Source organism: Patagioenas fasciata, chromosome 1 (assembly GCF_037038585.1).
Source record: "Patagioenas fasciata isolate bPatFas1 chromosome 1, bPatFas1.hap1, whole genome shotgun sequence".
In the NCBI taxonomy this organism is placed as follows: Eukaryota; Metazoa; Chordata; class Aves; order Columbiformes; family Columbidae; genus Patagioenas; species Patagioenas fasciata.
The window spans coordinates 55,474,013-55,499,059 of NC_092520.1; the positions used below are offsets into that span (position 1 = coordinate 55,474,013).

The 25,047-nt window shown below is 39.2% G+C and overlaps 1 protein-coding gene across 1 annotated transcript in view; it reads left to right on the forward strand.

Moving 5' to 3' along the window:
* Positions 1-4,510: 4,510 nt before the first annotated feature.
* The window catches only part of DNAJC3 (DnaJ heat shock protein family (Hsp40) member C3), a 33,313-nt gene continuing 12,776 nt past the window's right edge, over positions 4,511-25,047 (forward strand). The window contains exons 1-5 of the mRNA XM_065845796.2: positions 4,511-4,744; positions 11,473-11,583; positions 14,691-14,815; positions 15,899-15,973; positions 24,654-24,806. Coding sequence (XP_065701868.1) covers positions 4,663-4,744; positions 11,473-11,583; positions 14,691-14,815; positions 15,899-15,973; positions 24,654-24,806 — 546 coding nt within the window. The 5' untranslated portion in view covers positions 4,511-4,662. The remainder of the gene's footprint in view (positions 4,745-11,472; positions 11,584-14,690; positions 14,816-15,898; positions 15,974-24,653; positions 24,807-25,047) is intronic.

Genomic DNA, 25,047 nt, shown 5'->3' on the forward strand with positions numbered 1-25,047 from the left:
AGTAAAAACCAAATTTCTGAAAACAAAATAAATGAGTTAATCAACATACCAGGCATTCTGCAGGATGTACACAAGCTCTGTTGTCTTTCTTAGGCTGCACTTGTCTGAAGGTTGCTGTACTGAATGGCAAGATGTGATTAGTTGCAGCAAATCTGTGGGCGTGAGGAGAGAATATATATATATGTATATATATTATATATATATATGATCTATGCTTGGACTCTGGATATCTGGTCATAAGAGAGATTCAGTGGCTGCATCAGCAAGGAGAATTCTCTTGCTTTTCAGACTGTGAGTGGTCAGAGGATAAATGAAGCCTGTTGATTTGGAGGTGAGCAAGGAAAAGAGGATGCTAAATGCCGTCACACGCCAGTGGCTTATATGCTTGTAAAAATGTGCATGAGAGGAACTCCGCTGCAGAATGGCTGGAAAAATTGCTTCAGAGATGCAGGAAACTTCCACATATGAAGGAAGAGTATGGAGGTGTCTGCTAGAGCAGGCAGAGGTAAGGTTGCACGCATACACACACACACACACACACACACACACACACACACACACACTCTCTAACTTCTAGTCTAAATTCTTGGAAGTGTGAACTTTGCTGACCATGGTGTTTTGGCAGGACATAAGATAGGAACAAATGCCTTCAGTGATGGCACAGCATTTTGTTAGTGATATTTTTCATGTTTTTTAAAATCAAATTGACATTAGAGACAAACAAACAGCTTGCAGTTATCATGTATGTTTGAAACTCGGAATTGGTCTGAGAAAAATATTTGTAAGAAATGTCAGGTAAACCAAAACCCGTTTCAGGGAAATCAAATCTAGTTATGAAAATAGGCTGAATTTCATAAACTGTTTCAATAAAAAAAGAGAGTTAATTAATGTTAACATTTTCCATATATTTTCAAAACAGAATGCTTTCTTCCAGAAATACTAAAATATTTTAAATGTTGAAGCAAAATATTTTTACTTTTATTCCAGAGTAGCATTTTTCTTTTAAAATGTTCTATGCCTTAAAAATTGAAAATAAATATTTTAAAAGGGGTGTGCTTTCATAATAGATGTAATATGTTGCTTTCTGTTAAGACTCCCTCATCCCAACAAAAGTGAATTTTCAGCTTAGTGAATAACGCAGACTCAAGGACCTTTATTACAAGAATCTTTAAATAAATGAGACCAGATGGCCCACAAAAAGCATATTTACAGCAATATAAGTAGCAGGTAGTAGCTAGCAAGTTTATATAGCATCTAAACAGGCGGTCATAGCACAATGAGTTAAATAAATACACAATATGCTTCTCCCATAACAGGTATGATGACTTCACACATGCAGAATTTTCTTAGAATAATACAGAGGGGAAAGCCTTAACAGAGGCTAGTCCTGCCCTAAAGAAGCCTGGTCCCTCTCAACTCCCTTTCAAGTCCATGGACAAAGATAAACTTTTCCAAGTGCAAGTTTAGAGCATGTAAATTAAGTTATTGTGCTGAACTGTGGTTTGCAAGCACCTTGCTACTTCCATTTACTGCAAAAGGGGTCCAGAAAAATGAGTTTCCCTGAAGCCCTCTCTTATAAATACCACTCCAAACGCGAAATTACGAAAAGACATGGCTACACAAACAATAATTGCATGCTAACCAGATGTACACTACCATTTAATTTAGCTACAACACATCTAAGTTTCTGATAGGGATGTACAAAGACAAGAATAAAAAATGGGTGTAAGGTGTGAGAGACCTCTAACAAGAAGGGGCCCTTAGAATAGGATTTTTGTGTTGTCAGCTCCTCCTTTATTGTATACTAGACTGAGTATGCAACATGACAGCCTGCTATACTGCTTGTTCTCCTGTATCAGGTAACTGGTTCTCTTGGATGTTTTTTGGAAACAAGATTATTAATTAAAATGTCCAACATACTGGCTCACAGGTAATGAGCAGAGTCCTTCCAGTACCTTCTGTGTTGTTGCGTCTAATCTTCTTTATTGTAATTTATTATATCTAGTAGGTTTCTTGCTTAATACATAGAAACTACAGATTTAACTCTCTCCACCCTATGACACCAGATTGAGTTCAGCGTCCCTATTAGAAGCAATGAATAGCTTCAAGTCATTCCTTGCTAATTGCCGCCCTCTGCTGCTACTATATATATATTACCAGCAGTAACTCGGAGAAAATTACTTGACTTTGTCTTTTGACCACTTTGAACATTACTGTAGACTTTGCTGTCCACTCTTTCACTCCGAAACTCAAGGCTGCTGAAGAAGCCAGTTTTGGATACCTGTCTAATTGTGACTTTTTACATTACAGCTGTATTGCTTTGCTCTTTTTTGAATTCCAAAATATAATGTTGACTTGTCATACAGAATCATTTAGGTTGGAAAAGACCTTTAAAATCATGGAGTTAAACGCATTTGTTCTTTCAAGTCTTTCTCCTTTACTGCATTTTGTCTTCTGTTAAAATTGCACAAGGGAATACATGTTAAAGAACTTTCTTCTCCTAGATTTATACTAACTATCTAAATTACATATGTTTGGGGATCTGTGATAACCAAAACAGTCCTTCACAGTTTATGGTCTCTTTCAAGAATTACTGTGTAATTCTGGGTACCTAGTGGTATTTCTAGCATGGAGTGACAATGATAAATGCTTTCTCTTTGAACAGATAATTTTCAGTGCTGGTATTACACACCATTCTTTACTGTGTCAGCATGAAATATTGACCTTGGCTCAGTATTTCAGAGTCAAGGTCAAGGACCAAGGGCTTGTCAGGTATCTACTCAAAATGATACTTGACACTTTAATCATACTACTTCCATTTTGCCTTAAAGAATTTGATGCTTGAATCTTTATGCTTGGTATTCCAATATGAGGTACTGAGTTTTCTACAGATTGTCTTCTCCTAATCTTGCTACTGATGGTCCAGTAAGCTTATCATCATCCTTACTATTATTTCCAGATATCTTAGAGGGCTGGAGGTGTAAATTCCCTTTCATATTCATTTTATCTGGCTTTGGTCTAATACTTTTTTTCCTCAAGAGAAATCAAAGGAATTCATTAACTGTAGCAGTGATTGCATTCTGCTCAGTTCAGTTTTAGGCTTTTGTATTTTGTCTTATCCATAGTGCCAGAGTTGTCATGTTCCTCCTTATGCTGACGTCTACAGAATGTCATCAATTATTCATTTCACATCTATCACTTATACTATTTCAAGTTCTTATTTCTGAACATCTTCTGCAGGTCAAATTTCAAGGTGATACTTTTGAAGCATCATCCTCCAAATGAAATGTTGAAGAAGGATAACTTACTTTTCTTTTTTCAGTCTGATCTTTCAAGAAAGCTTGTAAATTTTATCGTCTGGGGTGAGAAGGGTAATATGACAGTACCCGTGGAATGAAAAAAGAAATTTCTGTTGTTGCTGAATTGGACCTCATGCCTCAAGTTTGTTACTTTCTCAGTAGATTTCCCCTAAGGCTTTTTTTGGTTGCTTGGTTTTTTACCTAATATGCCTCCAATATATTTATCCAACAACACAAAGCAGATTAATTTGAACCTATGAACTCCTAGGCACATACAAGATTAGTTCTTCTGTGGTATAAGAATGCATTGTATTTTCCTATTACATAAAGGAAAAGAGGTCTCCAAAATATGTGTTAGATTGCAGGCTATCTTAACAGGCTTTGCTTTCAGTGTACAGATCCAATACAAACTTTTAGTATGAAAATACTGTGCTCTCTTAAGTTATATAACCAATTTTTCTGCAGTCTGGTAAATTCTCTGATGTTTTTCTGGCATGCCTGGAGGCCAGTACAGTTAAGGCCATGCTATTTTGGCTTTGCTGCTCTGCCTAAACATGACTCTGTCCTGATGACAGTCAAGCACGGTTTGAAATCAAACTTGCTATCCTCTCTGCTCTATTACTGAGTTAGACACAGCAATAAAGAACTAGGATCAATTTACTTAAAACTTACTGCCCAATTTTTCTACTATTTGAGTAGTTCAGAGATGCTGTCTTTGAAGAATGAAGATTAACAGCAACCATCAGACCTCAGAAGGTGGCCATGACAGTGTTAAACGCACTCCATTAGCCGGATACCAGCCATTTAACCCCTGGACCAAGCAGCCTGCATCCTTCTCCAGGCCTCTGCAGGGCATCCTCAGAGGGGCTACACCGGGACCTGGAGCAAAGCCCAGGATAAGCCCGGCTGCGATAGGAGTGGCTCGGCAAAAAGACACGAGATGAAATAGACAAGCGGATGGGAACACTGAGGGTTTATCTTTCTGCTGAACGTCTGAAACACGACACCTCTCCCGAGCCGCCATCTCTAGTGAGGGCAGCTCATTGAAGGCAGCGGCGTCACTCCGCCTCCCTGCGCACGCGCGAAGGGAACCGCGCAAGCCAATTGGCGGAGGCGCCCTGCTGTCGTGACGCGGCGGGCGGGGAGCCACGCCCCCCCACACCTCCCGCCCCTTCTCTAGGCTGGGCCCGGCGCTGTGCTGACTGGCGGCCTCTCGCCGGTTCCACGTTCGGTGACCGCGGGGGGCGGTGCGCGCGCGGCGCGGCCAATCAGAGGCGCCCACGACCCACCCCGGAGAAGTTGGAACCGTCGGCCCCGGGGACGCCGCCACTGTCGCCGCGGGGTGGGGGGGTTGGCGGCGGAGATGGTGTCTCCCGCGGCCTCCGCCGGCCGCCTGGGCTCCGCGCTGCCTTTCCTGCTGGTGCTCTTCGACCTGCAGTACCAAGGTGAGGGGCGGTGGGAGGTGTCCGCGCCTCCGGGGGCTGCGCAGGGGAGGTGGGGGAGCTGCGGCCCGGCCGAGGGTTGGGGAGTGGGAGCTGGCGTTTCCCGCCGCGGCCCACTGGCGCCTGGGGTAAGCGGGGCTGCCGCTGGGCCCGCGGTGGAGAGCCGATAGCTGATTGTCCGCCCTCCTTCCGGGCTCTCGTCGTGCCGATTCGACCTGTTGGGGTGTCCGCCCGGGCTGTGGTGCAGCTGGTAGAGCCCGGGCCGAGGTGCCGAGGGAGAGCGGAACGGAGCCAGTGTGGCTGCGTCCTGGCAGCGGGGAGCCAGCGGGCCTGGGCCAGGGGGAGGCCCCGCGGGACGTCCTGGCGGGGGGAGTATTTCTGGAAAGGGTATGAGGAAGAAGGAGGTTCAGAACTGCCACCTCATCGCGGCTGTTGCGAGGAGTGTGTAATGAGGGCACCGCCACTCCTCGTGCCCTCTTCGGCTTTATCTGGTGTTGGAGGTGGCTTGGTGTGTGTGCCTCGTTTTCCTGGGCCTGCTGACAGCGTGCCAGCTGCTCTGAGGCCTTGGAAACGTCGGGGTGTCCTCGAGTGCAGCTCTGTGACAGCGTTGGCCAGTTCCCAACTGGCCTTAAATTTCTCACTTCTGTGTTAATTTTGGGCACTTTTTAAGTCCACAGGCTTTTTTGGTCGTTGTCCACAGCCATTGTCAGTGGCAGACCTACAAATTCAATGAGGCTTTTAACAGTTGTGTTGCATTTGTTTATGTTTTTGTTTTGCTGTCATGTGTTTTTTCTTTTTAATCTTACCATTAGTTCAGCAGAGAAGTTTTACTGCACTTTGTGCGGCCTGTTTGCTTTCAGCATATGCTGTCAGCAATTGCAAGGCTCAGCAATACCTGTCTGGTCAAACTTATATTCGCAGGCTCCTGTTAAATGTATAACTTGGCTATACAATTGCACACACAGGCATAGTTTCACCTGAGGAATGTTCTTCAACTGGCAGTGGCAGACTGAAGGGGAACTGAAGCTGTTAATAGTCAGGATAAGTCTGTAGACTTAAGACCGACCTGGGCTTGATGTTAGAAATTTAGTTGATGTACTAAACAAATGAATACTTCACCTGGCTAAGTGGCAAAAGATTCTCTGTATTATCAGACTGCAGACTGCTATGTTGAATTGCTTTTTTGAATGTGTGTTCTGGTAGTGTTAGAGGAAAAATAATAATTGTGGTCAAAGTATACTTTTATTTCTCTTTTCCTAAGGTTGTGGCAGTGATGCTTCTGCTGAGGGTTATTTATTTGGAATTGCCAAACTACTTCAAGTGTATTTTTAAATGTCTATGTGGATTTACCAAAGCCACATTTCCTAATTTGGGTTATATTTTCTTAGCTTCAGTTGGTAAAGATGTACGGTAATAAGACGAAACACGATGATTCTGGATCTTACTTGGTGAACTTACTAACCTCTTAGTTTATGAGTTAGTTTTCCAGAGTATGTATTTAGGGAATTTAGGGGGTTTACATTATTTAAATATCTAGATTTTTTTCCCCCAATATTGCTGGTCTTTGAACTTAAAGGTGTTCATATTTAAATTTGTGTCTTACTGTCTTGATAACAGAAGATTGCCTTGTGCCATATGATTCATTAATTGGTACAACTGTTGGCCTGTATTAACTTTGTAACTTACAGTCGATATCTACGAGTACTGATTTATATCTAGGAAATGAGTTCAGTAAAAAGGTTTTTGAATACTTGGTGATGTGGCAGGTTGCAGTTCAGCCCTTACTGTTGTATTTCATGAATTGCTCCTCTTCAAATACCCTGACACCTATTTGACACAAATAACCTCTTGGTAAGATTCATCCTTCGCTATTTGTCCACAGTAATTGTAACAAAAAGAGACAATTGAGGAGGACAGAGGAATATTGTTCCTCTTCCCCCTGTCCCTCCTAACAGTAAAAGAAAGGAAATGTAATAAGGGCAAGAAGAAAGGGGGTTTAAGTAAAGAGTTCAGTTTGTTACTGTCAGACCATGAGCCTTAAGTGTCTCTCTCACCCCCACACCATATGTTTCTCTCCTGAGTTTGGGAGGTTGTTTTTCTCACCCCAAATAGCAAAGGATACTTGGGATGGCAGGGGTGGCTTTTTGGTTTGCCAGTCTTAGCTATATTTACCAACTGTCTTTGCAAATGTAGGGAGTAAAAGCTTGATGGATAGAAGTTACGTATGACTCAACTTGATGCACTGAGGCTCCTTGTGAGCCTTTCTGTTTTGCTCCTAAAGCTGTGGTTACTTGTCCACTTCTTACTTTGTTAAGTCTTGTCCTTGAAAAACACACTTGCAAACACACATTAAAGCAAAGCCCAAACCTGTTTAAAAATAGCAGCAAACTTAATACTTATTAAGCTAAACACAGGGTCATTCTGATCAAGAAACACCCCAAAAGCAGAATCTGCCACTTATGTAACAGAACAATCATTAGGAACTTTTTTTTTTTAATAAAAAAGGTAATTGAGATTACTGACATATGTTTTTCTTTGGTTTTGAAACAATTTTTCTTCTGGTACACAGAACAATTTCTGTTTGTTTTCATAATCCCATTACTCAGCTTGGGGACAAGATGTAAAAAACCGCAAGTAAGTAGGTGGAAAAAGTAAGTAGGGGAAAAAGGAGTATGTAGATAAATGTAAAATCTTGAGCCTGTTTTCAAGGCTTTCTTAAGCTTTTTTATGCTGTGAGTATGACTGATTATATGAGGATATAGTTCATATATACTTAGGTACCCACATATTAGCACCAGTTATTCTTAATAAAACAAAAATCCTATCAGGAAGTTATAATTTATTTGAAGTGAGTGTATTTAACAGGAAAAACAGGTTAGCTGCACCTGTACATATTTGTTGTGCCTTCTGACTGACTGAGTTGTCAGGGCTGGTGCCAATTCTTTATCTGGGAGGAGGTTTTTACTTTTTTTTTTTTTTCTTTTTGACTCTTCCACTCTAGCATCAGTGCCAGGACTGCAGACTCCCAATTTATCCAGAATATCTGACTTGATTTGACAGCTGGGGCTCTTGTGTGTGGTCATCTGAGGTCACTGGTGGATAGAGAACAATTAGGCAGGTTTTATAAATAATATTCAAATTAGAATACTTTGATATTTTAAAAATGAATAGTATGCTTGTAAATCTCTTGTATAAATGTAGGTTTTTGCTGGAGCATACAAGGCTTCTTCAGCTGTAGTGCTGACCCTTGGTATTCAGTTCACTAGTGACTGTCTGTCTGTTGGAAAGAGCTCTGTGGCGTTGGTTTGTTTTTTCTTCTGATTGAACCTGAGTCCTTACGTTCCTTCACAGACCAAAGAGTGAAGAGGTACCCAAATAGGTTACAAAGAATTTGAGTCCTTAAACTCCTGTTCCTATGTTAACAGTTTTCAGGTGTCTGTTGTGGGATGGTTTGTTGAGAGCAATTGTTTGCCTGCAGTCAGAAAATGAATAAGCAATATATTTATATGAATAAACAGCCCAACTATCCGGTCAGTGTACAGTATTCCTGAGTAGTTATGGTAAATGACACTTTTCATCATGGTTACACTGACTATATAGGCTTCTGCTGGAAATTTCCACTTCAATTTATGATTTTCAGCAATTTGCAGAGCCAAGTTTTAATGTACGTCTCATATAATTAGTCTTGCTCTGCAGGGAACATACAGTCCTTTACATTTTGCATTCTCTTTGTTGCTCCTGCTGTTCTTACTTACGTGTTTACTATTAATGGTTACCTTTTTCTTATCTTCAATATATTCAAGGAAAAAGATGGATCTCCTGCCTAAAGTATTATGTAACTGTAATACTGTACTGAGCATAACATGTATGAAAGACACTGAATAGTATAGGTGCATCTTAGTTATGGAAAATCTATTCTTGGAGGTATCCTGATGTGACTAAATGTGAAACAAGAACACTCCTTCAGATGCTTGAGACTGTGAAAATTGAATGCCCACTTCTAGGATACCACTCCAAACTGGCAAGTTTTGAAAGATTTCAGAAATTTGTATATGGGGAGAGATGAGAGGGATGAAACTTAAGAACTTGTGCTGATTTGGCTGAAAGCAAGTTGATTTTCTTTATGCAGTTAGAAACTTTTCTTCTTTGTAGCTAGTACTGTCCTTGTTTGAATTTGAGAATGAGAAGGTAACACCCTGAGACAGAGTTAATGTTTTTAATTGCTCTGATCTGAGAGCTAAGGATATTTTGAGTGTTCTGTCCAGTGGTGTGAGGCAGCTGAGAAGGGTGGCATGGATGGGGCAGAGCTTGACTGACATCCAGACTGATCAGTAGGAATATTCCATGCCATTAGTGTCATGCTTCGTATTTAAGGAGAGTTGGATTTTCTGGTTAGGAGGACAAGGAGAGAGACGGAGATGTGTTCTGGTTCTGCTGCATTTTCTGTGGAATTCCATTTGGGAGTTCCCTTAGTTGGACCTTTCACCATCCTGCTGTTTGCAGAGGCCTCCGGGCCTTTCTGCCTTTTTCTCTCTTTTTTTTCCCTGGCATCGGCTTTGGGACCAGGTCCTGCTGTCTGGCACTGTCTACTTGGTATGGACTGAGTCTGTGGAATTGCATTGAGTATCTTTTAAATGCTATTTCCATTTTATATATAGTAGTAGTGGTTTATTAGTATTACTATTTTTTTTTTTTAATTCAGCTGTGTTTATCTCAGTGCACGAGTTTCTCCCCTTTGGATTCGCTTTCCTATTGGGGGAAGTGGAGGTGGGGAGAGTGAGTGAGGGGCTATCGTGGTTTTGAATTGTAAACTCGGTTTAAACTGCATCAGAGTTTTTTGCTTGTTTGTTTTAGCTCATGTTAAATACTTCAGTCTCTTTATGGTTTGATATCTGATTTGTTGCTAGTGTACTTCAAAAGCCAGGGAAATTTGTGATGTTTGTGATTTTTTTTTCTCTCCAGTGCTTGCTTTATTATTTTAGAGGACACTGGACTACTCAATGACCAAAGCTTTAAGCTAGAGAAGCAGCAAAATGGCAAAGAATATAAATTTTTCTGAAAAAAGGACATTCATGTAAAGCTACCTTGAAGTAGAATACTGTGTGAAAACATTACTGTCAATAAATGCTTCTCCACTATCAGTGCAGCTTTTTATATTTTATTCAGAGCTATACATACCTAGAATGGATTTTAAAATGCATCCTTTAAGATCCCCAAATTGACTATACGATAAGTTATTACTATTTTAATTTCATCTGTTTAAACAAACAAATTCTGATGGGAAATTTGGGGCTTGTTTTATAAAGTCACTATCTTTAATTTAAAAAAGGAATTTGTTTTCTGTCATTGTTCTGAAGCAAATAATTGACTTGAAGCCCTTGAATCCAGTTTGCTGAATTATTACCAATCTTTTAGCAGATAGAGCTCTTCCCAGTGGATACAGAGGGCATTTTTGTTTATTTTAGTATAGACAGCTCAATGTTTTTCTTATAATGTGGAATTAAAAGAATTATGACCTGTAATAGGAAGTAGAAAAGGAAAATAAAATTAAGATCCCAGGTACTGAAAGCTCCTGTAGTTCTAAGATCTTGATGACTTGGTGATCAGAAATTACTATTATTATTTCATTAGAAATACTTCGCTGTTTAATCACCTTTCAGTGTGAGAAGTTTTGATAGACTGTCTTTCAACCTGTCTAGTGTAACATTTTTATTCATCGTCTAAGCAACTACTTCAAAGTAGTGCTGCATTTTTGTATTTAAGATTAATTCAGGTGCCCATTTGAATTAGCCTGAGTGAAAGAAGCTGATTCCTAGTAATTGTAGTTCATTGTTTTCTAATGTAATGTATTTATTCCGGGTCTTAATATATTTACCGTGCTTAAATGTATGCTCTTAGTATGAGAAAACTGCTTATAGTGTGAAAGTTTTAATAGTCATAAACTGGTAAGGTGTAGTGAAATTCTGTCCTGATTTGAAGAACACTGAAAGCTGTACAAATGCAAAACCTCTGTGGCTGAACTGATGTAGGTACAGCATGTGCTTGCACTTAGCTGCTCATTTCTTCTCGACAATAGTCTTTCCCTGTTGGTTGAGCAGCAGCAATGTATTAGCTTTTAACTAAAACTGGCACTTCGAAAGCATACCACTTCAGTATGACTGGTTCAATGAAAAGGGAATGAGCATTTTCATTGTTTATATCAAAACTTGCACTCTAGAAACAGTTTGCCTTGGAAATAATAAAGATGAGACGAAAGTGCTGTAGATGAGAAAACAATCTCTGCTGTAGCTGGCGGTTCTCAGTTGAGTCCTAAGTTATCAGTAGGTCATGAAATTTAAAGCCCTTTTATATTTGCTGTGTGCACATTAGGAATGTTTTTTCCAGATTGTTTTGAAACTGAAAGCCCACATAGAAAAGTATTTTGTTGAACTGTTTTTATCGTTGGTGTATAAAGCTCGATATGCAAAAATATGTTACCGAATGTATGGACAGGAGTAGAAATGTATATTTGGTACCTTCTCACAATGTGGTGCTTTACAGTGTGTATTTATGTTGACTTCCTTTCTGGGGCAGGGAAAACATGCTAATGTTTAGTAGGCTGCAGGTTGTTTTCATACAGGAAAATTTGACTTCTGTTTCTATATCACTAGCTGTTTGTTCTGTGTGTTGTCACTGTGTGCATTTGGTGTAATCAAACTGGTCATTCAACACTGTGATTTTTTTTCTTCAAGGAGCTGAATGTGGAATAAATGCAGAAGTAGAAAAACAGCTTGAAATGGGAAAGAAGTTATTGGCTGCTGGACAGCTAGCAGATGCTTTGTCTCACTTTCATGCGGCAATAGGTACGTATGTCAGGAAAGTGACTCTTGTACAGAAATATCTTTGTCTGAGGGTTTTTTTTCCTACTCTTTGCTTCATTAAGTATGCTACTTTCTTACAAATTCCATGAGTTTTACAGAAGTTGGGACATCTTTATGCAGCAGTTTGGATGGGAGCCAACATAGATGTAGTAGAATATTTATGCTTCGGTTTCGATAAAAGAAACTGATAAATTAACTACATGATACATGAACACAAAGTCACTGCTGTAGTAGTAGTCATATGAAAGCAATTATAATTGACTGTGGTATTGTTTGAGGTATTCCCTTTATCTAATCCCATCAAGATTAAGATTAGGTTTTATCTTTATTAAGTTTTCCAAAGTATGTCTTTGAGTGGTTGAGTTTATCTGTTCTTGCTTCTTTCTGGCACTGTAAAAACCTCAGTGTTTAAGATAGTCCTTTTTTCTTTTTTTTTTTTTAAAAAGATTAAATCTTGAACTGCATGATACCTCAGTGAAACGGATAATACTGTAAGTTTGAGATACTGAACTGGTAGTGAAGACTATATTAACTGTCCCTCTACTCAACTAGTGAGTGAGTTCTTGTTTTGGTGTTGTGCATTTTCAACAAACTGGGGAGTTAAGTTTTTGCTTCTATAAATTTTAAAGCAAGTTTTTGACTAAATCCTTGAATTTGAAGCATAGAGATAGACAGCACCAGTAAAGAGCAGTGTCCGTTAGCACTACAATTCTGTTTTAAATTGTTGGACTTTGTTATAGTGTGTAAAAGTGCATAATTTTCTCTATAAGAAGAATAATAGCAAAGTGTTACACAATAAAGTCACACTATTGAGACTTTTCTATTTATGGATTGTTCTAATAGTGATATGTAAATGAAATATCTGCTGATTCTGAGCTACTAGTATTTTCTATGAGTTCTCAAAGAACAACTTCTCCTACATAAAGGGAATGAGGGGTAAATTTCCTCTTTTTCTGTGCTACTGAAGCTCCTAATTCCACCAAGAGGCTATCTGTTACTCCTTTTGCTGCCACAGCATTCCTGTAGGATCTGAGCAGAGTTGGTGTTACACTGTGGCCTCCATTGCATCCTCCATTGCAGGAATGTCAAAGTCATTTTCACTGGGAGCCACATCATCCTGGCAGTTGCCTCATTGAATAAATGAAGGAGAAGTTACATCGATACAGTCCTAAAATTACATTTGGTCCTTTGAAGGTAGCCATCAGGCTGATGTGGCCGCCGGTGAAAAGGAGTTTGACACCACTGCTTTATTGGTTGGAGATGTTTAACTTGGATGTGGTCAAGAGTCCAGTTCAGTTGATGGCCATGCACATGCTGGTGGTGCAAAGGCAGCAGCTGTGTGAGGTGCCTGCGCAGGGTAAAACACTCCGCTTTGCCAGCAGTCCTCGAGCAGCTGGTACAACTAACAGTGTGAGCGCCTCTGTTGTGACCTTGATGGGATTCTTAGTTTGATATTGATCTAAGCTCGATTGCTTGAACTTTCATCACACTTCTTTGTATTTTGCCTACTGAGTTTGTAGGGGAGGGGAAAAGAAATTTCTCTAATCTTTCTTGGCCTGTATTGCATCATTGTAGACTGAGGTAAATAGGTCTTTTTGTCTAGCCTCAGCCAGCTTCTTTTTCTTTTTTGCAAACAACTAAAATAGAAGCTGCTGTCCATTTTCTCTCCAGTTAAATTTTCAGCTTTCTTCAGTCCTATAAAGTTGATGGTTTTTGCCTTCTCTCTGGGTAGATGTCAATTGAAGCTCATTACTGTCACTGGGGAACTGAGGCAAAACCATATTCTGTCAGAAAGATTATCATCTGGTGCTGGGCCATGCTTTGTGGGTTAGCTCTTTCCACTCTTTCATCCTTTGTGTATTAATAAGTTCCTTATTTTTGACTATTGATTTGTACCTACCCCACACATTTAGTTGTATGTGGTAGGACTTAATACTTCCTTTTCTAAAGGCAGTAACATTTGAATTTACTTGCTGTCCATAATGCTGGCATACAAGCATGTGAGTTATTAAATTTCAGTGCTGGACGTTAGCATTCCCACAGCCAGGATGTTGTAGAGGAAGGATGCAGATAGCTTTCCCTGTGAGAACTGAACTAGTGTTTTGGTAATGGTGTTGGCCAGCTATGAAGCTTGATTACTGTCCATGAGATTTTTGACAATGCTAGTTGTTCCATTTATTTTCAAGTTCAACTTTAACCTGAAATGAGATGGAGAAGTACTTGTTTTGTTCTTCAAATGTGGATGTTCTTGTTTACAAATTCAGGATTGGTGATTTGTTTGTTTGTTTAATAGCACAGCAAAACGTTTACTGTCTTCTACTGCATATGGTTGTTTGGGTGGTCTAAGTTAGCTTTCCTTGAGAGTACATAGTAACTGTCATCAGTTTCTTCAAAATGTTGTATAGAGAAGAATTTTAAGAAAATTATTGTTTTCAGAGACTGTCTCCTACAAAGGGTGTAGATATGTGTGCTAACATAGAGAGAGTTAAAATTGCTGGATCTTAGAAGTTTGACCAGCAGACAACACGGAGTATGAGGGCCTTGGAGTTAGCCTTTAAGTTTTGATAATGTACATGCATTTGTCTGCTGTTGAGAGGGGATGTTGATGCCCGCTTTAATGCTAAAGAAATAAGTTGCTCCTATGTCAGTGGATGGTGTAAAGGGTTTATGCGTCCGTGACAACGTTGGACTAGCATATTGGTCATTTTTGGATTATTTAGTTGCATCCTATATGATGGACAGGGACTGGGATTGAGAATGATGAATAAACATACTTTCAAATGTAGGCCTGCAGTTGGAGATAAAGGGTTAGTATGTAGTGGCTGTTTTTCTGTACAAAGCTGAAAAACATACATATTTCAACTTCAGTACTCTCAATTATTTGGTATTTACTGTGTTTCTATAATCTTTATTGTTAAATAATCAAACTGCATAGAAAATATTGCTTGGATAATGTTAAATGTTTTGTTCTATTGACAAATCAGTGGCTTAAAACTTGGGTAGTATATTTTTAGTCATTACAGTTTCACTGTACCCAAAGTTTCAGTTGCTTCGAGATAGCATTCTGATTACTGTTTGTTCACTTGCAGAGGGAGACTCTGATAACTACATTGCTTATTACAGAAGAGCCACAGTGTATTTAGCCATGGGCAAATCTAAAGCAGCAATTCGTGATTTAAGTAAAGTGGTTGAATTAAAGCAGGACTTCACATCAGTAAGTATTACTGGAATTGAAAATTGTTCAAGCGTAAAAAAACCTGCTTCGAAGAAGGTTGTTTTTTTGCAGATTTTGCTTAAACAGAAATAGAAAATACATTCTCACTCAGAAGGCTTTAAATAGGACAAAATAATAGCAATGGTCTGTGTACTTGAATTTGCAACCATGCTGAGTACAGTCTAGCCAGTTATTCTAGCAGCCAATAGTAGTTTTATCAAGTTCATGTTCCTCGTGGGTTTGTGCTGATTTCCCTCTCTCACTTGTGGTTATTCTCCTCTCAGTCATCAAGGCTATGCCCTCTGAGAGCAGGGGGGGAAGGGAGTGCACAGATGCCTCTGTTTTTCTTCTATCTTAATCAGAGACATCTCTTCTCTACAGGAGCTGTCCTAATCTCACTGCCTTCCTATGGGATTGTTTCAAGTTCTGATTTACTTACCTCTTATTCACTTCTGCTTACCATGTGTGGACACTGCCTCACTAGCTGGAGACTGGTGTTGGAGTCCTCTCCATCTCATTCTCTGGTCTCCCTTTTCAATGGGCAGTGGCATGTCCTGTATAGCTTACAGTAAAGGAGCAAGTGTCAAATTCATCGTTTTATGAAAATATTCTTATCATAAATCAAAATCTTGTAAATCATTAGCTGTTTACATAGCTTCTATTATTCTGAAAGTTTAGTGAAATAATTAAATATAGGGATTGTTTATTATTTATTATCTCTGCTAATTTCTTAAAATCTATAAGCAGTTCTAATCAGGAAAGTGGAATAAGGAAGACATTCGCTTTGTTTTATGCAGCTCTTCAAATGAATTTTCCGTGAGTTGCAGCTGCTCATGAAAACCGTGGCTGCTTTTTGTCCCTGAGTTCTTGTACAGATTGATCCTTTACCATCAGAGGTTTCATAAGCATATTGTCAAATTGAGAAGACAAAGAATGGGCGTTGTGACCTCTGTTTCAGTTTAACTGTAGTAAAATGAAGCTGGTTTTGATTTTTTTTTTTTTTCGCTGCTAAAGGAGGCAGAAGCTTATATTCATACTTTGAATTCCAATTTGTAAATCGAAAGAAATTATGTTTCATTTCAGGCAAGATTACAGAGAGGACACTTACTGCTCAAGCAAGGAAAATTTGATGAAGCAGAGGATGACTTTAAAAATGTGGTAAGTTGGAGGCCTAAGTTGAACTACGTGACTGCTTTTAAGGTTGGGTTCTGAGCCATGGTCTCAATTTTGATGCTCTAGAGCGTATGTGTATGTATACTTGAGTTGTCTTTCCTGTTCTTTAAAGCTGCTGTCACTAAGCTACCTTCTATGGATAAATGACTGATAAAAGTTGCAGTGCAGTGATGATGAAATCGGAAGGTGTTGCATGAAGTAGCACAGCATTTTTAAAAGTCCGAGTTTTTTGTATGCCTGGTACTTCATGATCTCTGCTTGATGACGTATATACTAGGGAGCAGTCTTCATTCAGAAAGGAGGGACACGTGACAAGGACTTAAAGTACATAACTGAACCTTGCTTTACATCACTATATTCACATCATCCTGGAAAATCACTGGGGGCATCATGGATCAGCCTTTGAAGGTTCCTTTCTCTTTTCACTGATTGCAGAAGGATCCTGGGTGCTTAACTTAGACACTGGGCTGTTAAAATAAATGAATTTCAGTGGCATGCATCAGCTTGTCATTTCATCTGCCGAGGAGTTCTCCATTATTCATGGTCTGTGAATGATCAGCAGGTGCCCAGAGGTTCCATACAGACACAGTGGGATATTACCCACCTAAAACTCACCTGGTCTGTTTTTTCTTTCAATGGGTATTTTGTACATTTCTGCCTTACACTGCAAAAATAAACTGATGTACTCCAAGAACAAAATTTCTCAGAGAATGTGAAGCTTGATTCCCTCTCGGTTACACAAAATTTCTGTAAGCATGAGAAGGTTCATTCTCATTGTTGCTTACTCTTCAAGAGTTGCTAGTTTGAACAGCTTGCATGTCTTTTATGCCAAAATAAGTAGAATTTGCAAGTGTAACTGATGCTGTCTTGTTGGTTTTCTTTGAAGAGTGTGATGTAGGAAGCAGTTTGGCCTTGCAGATTACAGTTGTTTAGTAGAAATCTCACTAATGAGTATGCACGACAAAACCAGATCAGTTATACTGTATGCTCTGCAGGGCAGTTGGAAGGAATGGCTCTCGCAGGTATAAATGCACCAGGCAATCTTTGTGTCTCTAGCAGAGCTGCGGTAGCTTATTTTGAAATTCATGTAGTAATGGCTCCTCTGGCTGCTGCTGCTTCCTCAGTAAGTTTTTTAGGAGTGTGTGGTCTGCAGTTGCACGTCTGATTGCAGTGCAACCCTGCTGTTTGCAAATGTGGGAAAGTGTCGTTCAGCTCTGATTAACTGAGGACATAGTTGCTGCAGAAGCAATTATGTGATGTCAATGTTGATTTTGAGTTTGCATATGCATCTCTTTGCAGTTTTGTGGAGTATTTCCTGATACTGCACATGGAAATGCTGCTCCAGTCAGCTGTCAAGTAGCTTGCCTTTTTTCCAGATGAACTGCAAAAATTTAGATTGCTGCCTTTGATCAGTCAAATAGTTTAAGTGTTTAGTTAAGCTTTAAAGCTCAAGTAGAACAGGGTTTCTTCTCTAGAAGCTGACTTATGAAGATACCATATTGGTCCTAAATCTTGCTTGCAGCTTCCTTGGTTCCATGTACAATATTACTTCTGTGTTTAGGGAATGTAGCCAGCAGTCTCTTTTACAGAGCACAATTAAGTACAGTATATTCAAGCAAAATAAGCCAAGATTAAACATTTGTAATAGGTTAATTATTCTTATGGGGAAGGGGAATAAGTAATCCTACATACCATGACTCTTAAGTAGAATACATATATATATTTGAGAGATTTCCTGTGTTTCCTTCTAAGTCTGTCAGATTATTCTACCAGTCTCTGCACATCTAAAATGCCTGGTTTGCATCTGAACACCAAATTGCAGTTAATCTCAAGGGGAAGTCAGGGTCACAATACTGTGTATTAACATGCTGGGTTTTTTGTTTTGGTGCTTTTTGTGTGTTTTTTTTGTTTATTTGTTTGTTTTTATATGAGAGGAGTGGAGAGGACGAAGGGTGTTAGGGAAAGGTCAATAGCAGGCACTAAGAAACATTGACTCATACTTTAAGTCAGTTGTCAAGAAGCCAGAAGGAATAAGCTGTTCCTTGAAATGAAAATTCCTTCTGCTACTAGGGCAAGCATGGCCCAAAAAAATGACAGTGAGATCTCAATAGCTTTTAGGCTGGAATTTAGTTGTGGACTTGGATACCTAAAATTGAGTGTTTTACATGTATACAGAGTATGTAATCTATGATTCTGCTCTTTAGCCGTGTAAGTATAGGTCAGGATATGAACAGCCCTCTAGCCTCTCACTTGGCTGGATATCAGCTGACTAGAATGCTCTTAATCTGGGTAAGCATGTAGCACATCAGCAAATGTTGTCCAAATCTGGACCTAAATTGGAGAAAAACTGGGCCATCCTTCATCAGTAGTGCATAGGCTCTAAATCTGCAAAGGATGACTTAATGTCAGTAGGCATGCAGAAGCCTGGTCGTATGTTAGTTTGCCAAAGCAGAGGGTCATGGAAAGATGAGGTGGAAATGCTGTATTTAAAAAACAAAACAAACTTCCACCCCATCCATCCCTCTTCACTAAAAGGGAAGTCTTCATTTGAAGAAAAATAATACACTTTCTTTACTGTGCTGGTTTTTAGGATGTTAACTGAAATAGGTGGTCCTGAGGATGTCATATGCCTACCAAAATGAATTGTGGGCTGTCAAATAAGAGTGTTTTTACCTTCAGTGTTTAGTTTTTACCTGAGGAAATAGTTGTGTAGATGAGATGGGCTTTCTTCTTGTAAAGCCAGCCTTCTTTGAAGTAGATTGTATGCCCTTGAATTCATGGTAGATGTGTTATCTCTTGTGTGGTTTCACACGAGAGATTGTTTGCTTGGGTCAAGTGTTGACTTCAAGGGAATAGATCAGATTTTAAAATATTCCACACGTTTGAGCTTGAAGAAACCAGGTCAGGGTGTGGAAACTAAGGAGTAATTTTACTTGGACCGCTCAAGGACAAACATGTAGGAGTGAGATGGTTTGTAATTCACTGTATGAGACTTGCATTAAGAGTCACTGTTGCCAGCACTGCTTTCTGTGCTTACCAGAGTTGCAAGGTGACTGATGTAATGAGCCGTGTGTAAAATGCTGTTTTCTCCTAACATGTTCTAGAAGTCTTTTGAATCCCAGTGAAGACTCTGAAAAGCTTTTTTTTTTTTTTCTTCCCATCCCTCCTTTTGGAATCATGCTCCTTGAAAGGGATTTCAGCAGTTTAGGAGATTTGAGGGAGAGAAAGAAAAATTCAACCCATCTAAACAGAGAGGAGGATGACAGGTAAACTTTCTCACCTTGTAAGAGCAGCATTTTTGTGTAGAGCTTAAAAGAATCATAGAAGCTATTTACACACAATAGTAAACCCATCCTTTAGTGCCTACTCGTGAAAAGAAAAAAATTTCATACTCTTAAATTCTTTCTATGCAGTTTTATAGTATATGGGAGAAGTTTCATGAGCACCTTAAACCTCACTAAAGGTGTGTGATGGCCAAGCAGAGTTTCCACCCCCCATGGCACATCGGTTCTGGCTCTTGAGAGGCAGCACCAGTGTGAGAGCTGGCATGGGAATGCCTGGCTTTTGGGAAAGGGTGGGAATACCGAGCCTTCATGTGTTATTTTTAGATTGCCTTTTTTTTTTTTTTTCTACTCTGTACTTCCATGTTGGCTGGAATTAATGGCAAGGTTTGGATAGAGGTTGTTATTCAGACTTCTGCCTGGATATGTTAAGCAATACTACGTTTCTAGAAACCTCTCCTTTTGACCAACAGATGCACCAAGCTGATGAAATTCCTTACGTGTGCCAGGTTTTTTTTCTGTCTAGCAGCACAGAATCACAACTCATTAATCTTTAGAAGCTCTTTAGCTTTTTCCTTTGCAACGCAGCTACCAGTTTGGAAATCTAGGACATAGAGGGTAATAAAACTTTTAACAGCTGTCAGCAGAAGGTCCAATTTGCGTGTTCAGGGTGCCCAAGATGGAACAAGGATTAAGCAGAAGTCCTCAGATGACTTCAGAAAGTCATTGCTCACAGTATATGAATAGTATCTGTTCCAGCTTTGGTTGTGTGTTGGTATGCTTTAATGTCAAGTTCCTCTGTTACGGTTAATAGTTTCTGAATAATAAAAGTTAGCAGGACAGATCTGTGGGCACATCAACACTCATGTCTAAGGCCTCAATCTGTGAAAGCCCTGGGACTATTTATTTCATCTTTAAGCGTATGAGTTTTAGTGAAAATTAAAGGAATATTGGTATGCTTTGGTTGATAGAAGGCATTCTGAAAAGGTGACAGAAGCAATGCAAGTCCTGGTGGCTCATTGTATATGCCTTTTAATTTTGTCTGTGACCTTGCTTGTGTTCTGGAGAAAATGCCAAGTGTTTGAGTTGCTGAATTTTGTAGAAGGCACAAAAATAGAAAGAACTTTTGCTTAGTCAATTGCAAAGTTTGGAAAGGACCAAGATGTCGTATTTCTTTCTTGCTCTCTCTCTCTTTTTTTTTAATGAGAGACTGTAATGTTCACGTTTGGAGTTTGTTGCAATAAATACTGTAAATTGCTGTGTCCTAAATAGGCGATTCTGTCTTCCTTGGAAGCGTGAATGCCTAAGGCACCGCTCCCGGCTCCACTAGGTGTCAGCCAAGGCCAAGTGACTGAGCACTGTACATCTACAAATTGCTTTCTAATCTAGAGAAGCCTTTGGCTGTTGCAAAATACACGAACCAACCGTGGAAAACTATTGTCCAGTGTATGTAGTAATACTATTTCTGGATGTAGGTAGGAGGAAACCCTCTTAGGGCACTGGAAGTTAACCTGATTTGAGTAAGTTACTGGACAAGCTTGGGCTGGGTGTTCGAAGCTCTCTTAACCAGATCAAAGTAGCATTAGGTTGTTTCCAGATACATTCCTCTGTGGAACAGTGATCATCTGTAGCTTCCTGGGTAAAGAATAAGAAGTATTTAAATATTTCCTTGCTTTTCTGCATCTAACATCATAGCTGTCTTACCTAATATATCACTCTGCCAATGCAGAGCTTTCCTTTGTGCACCGTTCCTGAATGCATGGGTGTCTTGATCTTAGATAACCCAAATCATGGAGGTTCCTTCAATTCCCCTCAGAATGTTTTTCACAAGCCTAATTGATTTATTTTTGTTGTCTGTGTTCTGTATTCAGGGATCCTTTTTTTAGCATGCTAATGATGTTGTAAAGCTTTGTTAAATAAAAAGCATATTGCTGATCCAGAAAGCATAATTGTGAGATACATGTAAGTGCAACACGCTGAAATATATTCATTCATTCAGACTGGCACATGGCATCTTCAGAATAGCAGCATCTAGCCCACAAAATGCAAATGGATCCTTTGTAGTTTAATATTGATCTTGCTTCGTTTTGTCACTCCTAATTTACCAGTTTGGCTGTATCAATGGCGTCTTGTTAACAATATTTATCTGAAGTGATGCTACCTTGTATTTTTCATGTAGTCTTCTGTGTGGCTGGTATAACTCCTTTGTATGGTTAGAAAGGTCTTATTGATGGACTTGTGCAATACAATGAAGTATGACAGGTTTGGAGGGCGAATTATGCTGTTTTTTGAAAAGCAGTGTGAGTTGTTTAACTTAAAATGCTTTTCCCATCAGAAAACTTTTAAAGACTTGTGATTTGACAGCAAATGCAGAGCAGCCATTCCAAGGCTGTCTGCTTTGAATAGAAATTATTTAAGAACTTTCCAGATGCCAAGAAAATGCTGGGTTCCATGAAGTGAACTACTAATACATTTTCCTGCTGTCCTGGATGCAGCCAGGTAACGTTGTGAAGTTTTGAGTCAAGTCCTTGAGGTAAAGTTCTGGAAGAAGCAGCTTCCTCACTCAGAATAGAGAGGAGAAAGACAGATATACGTGCAAATGCTTTTGAAGCTCAGCGTGATAAATTGAGTGGGGATGATGTTTTGTACCCCCTAATCTTGCTTACTTGACTGTGGGGGTGAAGCAGGGCTTTGCTTACCCTAGGGTGTTTCTCTCTCCTATACTGAGACTAAGCTATAAAATAAAGCAGCACCTATAAATCTGTGATAGAGAATTACTTACAGTAAGGAAAGCATTTCTTTGCTTTCTGTAAATAAGTTAGGGGCAGGTGGAGGGGGGGCTGTTAGTGAATGAAAGCTACTATTAACCCATGGCCAGCTCTTGTTGCAGCTTAAACTGCGACTAACTTTGTGTTCGAATCCAAATGCAGGGAACCTCAAAGACACCAAAGAATACTGTGCTGAGAACATGTTCAGCAGCAACAGCGTGCTTGTCCTGCACACCTGAGCAGAGCGTTGCTTCTGCTTTTGTGCTTTGAGGCTGTTGATGAAGCTTATAGAGGAGTATTAGATTTGCCTTAGAGCTGTATTAAATTCAGCTGAAGGGATTTTTAATACCTTGCTACTTCCTTGGAAAGCTAGCACACTTAGTGGAAGCAGTTGCTACCCCGGAGCTTGCTGATCCACAGGAAAAGGAGAAATAATTGTGGCATGATTTGTTATTGATAGTGATGTGACTGTTCCCTGACCACAAGGCAAAAAGACAGAAAAAAAATTTGGGAAATAAACCAAAATGATATTATCAAATAAACTGTATCACGTTTCCAGCTTTTTTTTCTGGAAGCTGAATGAACAGGCTTCTTTTTGCTTTAGTTAACATTGCTGATTAAAACATCATAGCAATATACTAATTAACAACTTCTGAGTGTATCTTTTCATCATACTATAGCACACAAACACCATACTATAGCACCATTCACACCTTTAGTGTGAATGATAGCTTGAAAGATTTCCCTTTCTTTGTTAACTGGACAGTTTGTACCACCTAAAATTATGTAGAATGTTTTACTCAAATGCTGTTTATTGTTATTGGACTTGTCTGTATGGTTGTAACATTGTTTTTCGTATTCCATTGATGTTTTGCTCCAAATAAATTACAAGAAACACTGTGTGTCTAAGGAGTACAGTGTTATCATGAGTTTAAATAGAAGCATAAAGCTTGTCTATAGCAAAAGCTCTTAATTTTTGAGAGAGAAATGCTGAGAAATTCAGGGAGAAATTAAGCAAGTCAGCTGGAATGAAAGAGTTTGGAACTTCATAGCATTTTGTAATCTTCCAACTTTTAAAATGACAGGTGCAGAAATTTACCTCCAGATTTAGGGGAGAAAGAGGATGCACAGCATCAGGGGTTTATAGGCAGAATTTCTGTTCTAACCAGAATAAAAAGTGTTTGAGATGTGTATTAGGAATCAGCCTACAAAGAAGAAAAGTTTTAGATGTCATTTCTCTTGCTGAAAGACAGTGTAGGGGATTAAGGAGAATTCTCAAGTCTGAGTACAACTTGATTTTTGCCAGAGTAAAATGAAACCACTACATAAGGTCAAAAAAACTTTAATGAAGAAACTAAGACAGAGGTGGGGCCTGTGCATGCATTTAATGTTGCTTTTAGGATTTTTTTTCTTTCATATACTTAGAACCAGAGGAAATATTGTTAAAGGGGTTCTGAGGGCTGATGTTATTGAATTACATCAGAGACTTAAGCACAAAATATGAGTGTTTGAAGAACTTACTGATGAGAAAAATGGGACACTTTGAAATAAAAGAGGAAAGAAAAAGTACTGGATGACTTTGAGGACTCAGTAACTTTAGTCAACATTCTGTCTATTAAATGCAACACCGTGTGAGTTTTGATTTGGAAAAACTAACAAAGAAAAATTTTAGTTAAGTTTCAAGTCATTCTGATCTGCCCCTTCTAAAACTTTGAAAGTTGTTCTGATGGGCAACAAGCAAAAGGCAGTGCTGTATTCAAGCTACACTAATTTTACAAATGATTTCCTGGCTTTGCAAGTGAGTTGCTGAGGTTCTTTTCTAGCCCATATTTATTTTCCTGGGTGGTAGCAGAGTTGCCTGTGAGAGATTTCTGAGCTTTAAAAAAAAAATATTTGAAAATAAAAGGCTGCCTGAACAGATTAAGACAAGGACAATGTAACCCCTTCTACTTGCTCGGAGAGGGGGGTTTGAGAAATGTGAGTCTTTGTAGACAGAACTTTAGACTTGTTTCAAACTACGTATGGAGCAGAGTACGTAAATTCCCAGCTGATCCCCAGTTATGCCTTTCCCCCATCTGTAGCATCTTCACTTGCTGCTGTTGCCACTCTTTCTGGGGAAAATGTAAAAAACCACAGCTTTACAGTAATACTATCTGTGACATGTTGCATTTGTTTGTGTAATTAATTTATATATAGTAATTGTGCTTAAAATGAGATAGGTGATTATGCCATGTGGAAATACTTTCTACTGATGCTGAAGAATCCAGTGTTTAATAATTGTCTATAGAGAGATGAATTAACTAGGCTACGATGGACATGTCCGCCACTTCCAGGGGGTGGCAGGGGGACAATGCATCTTGTGTACGATGTGTTCAGTGGTAAATGATCACGTGTGGTGGGGGGGAGGAATTAGATTTCTCTGACTTCTGGCAACTTGTATCAAAGCTAAAAACATCTTTTCTTTTTCTGAGCTTCAGAGTTGCAAATATTTCTAGTGGAATTTTAAAACTAATTTTGCTTTATTTGCAGCTTTAGTCAGTTCTCCGTGATATGATTATTAATGGGACAAAAAGAGATCCTTGAACAAGCATTTCAGTCTCTTCTTAATGTTTGCAGCTCAAATCTAATCCCAGCAATAATGAGGAGAAAGAAGCCCATACTCAGCTGACAAAATCGGATGAGCTACAGCGCCTGCATTCACAAGCATTATCTGCCTACCAGCAAGAGGATTATGAAACTGCTATTTCTCTTCTTGATGAAATCTTGGCAGTAAGTGTTAAGTAAAATGGTACTGTAAAAGGAAAGTAAGAGATCCTGTCTGACATCTTTGTCTTTTTGTTTATAAACTTTTCACTGATGTGAAAACAGTTGGTGTAATTGGCGTAGTTTTGCTGAACACCATGAGTCCATAGTGAAGTTGGAGAGTGGAGAATGCTGAGCACTAGCTGCAAAAAAAAGTCGAAGTAATAGATTGTAGTTAGGGTTAAAGATACAATTTCAACCAGTCTTC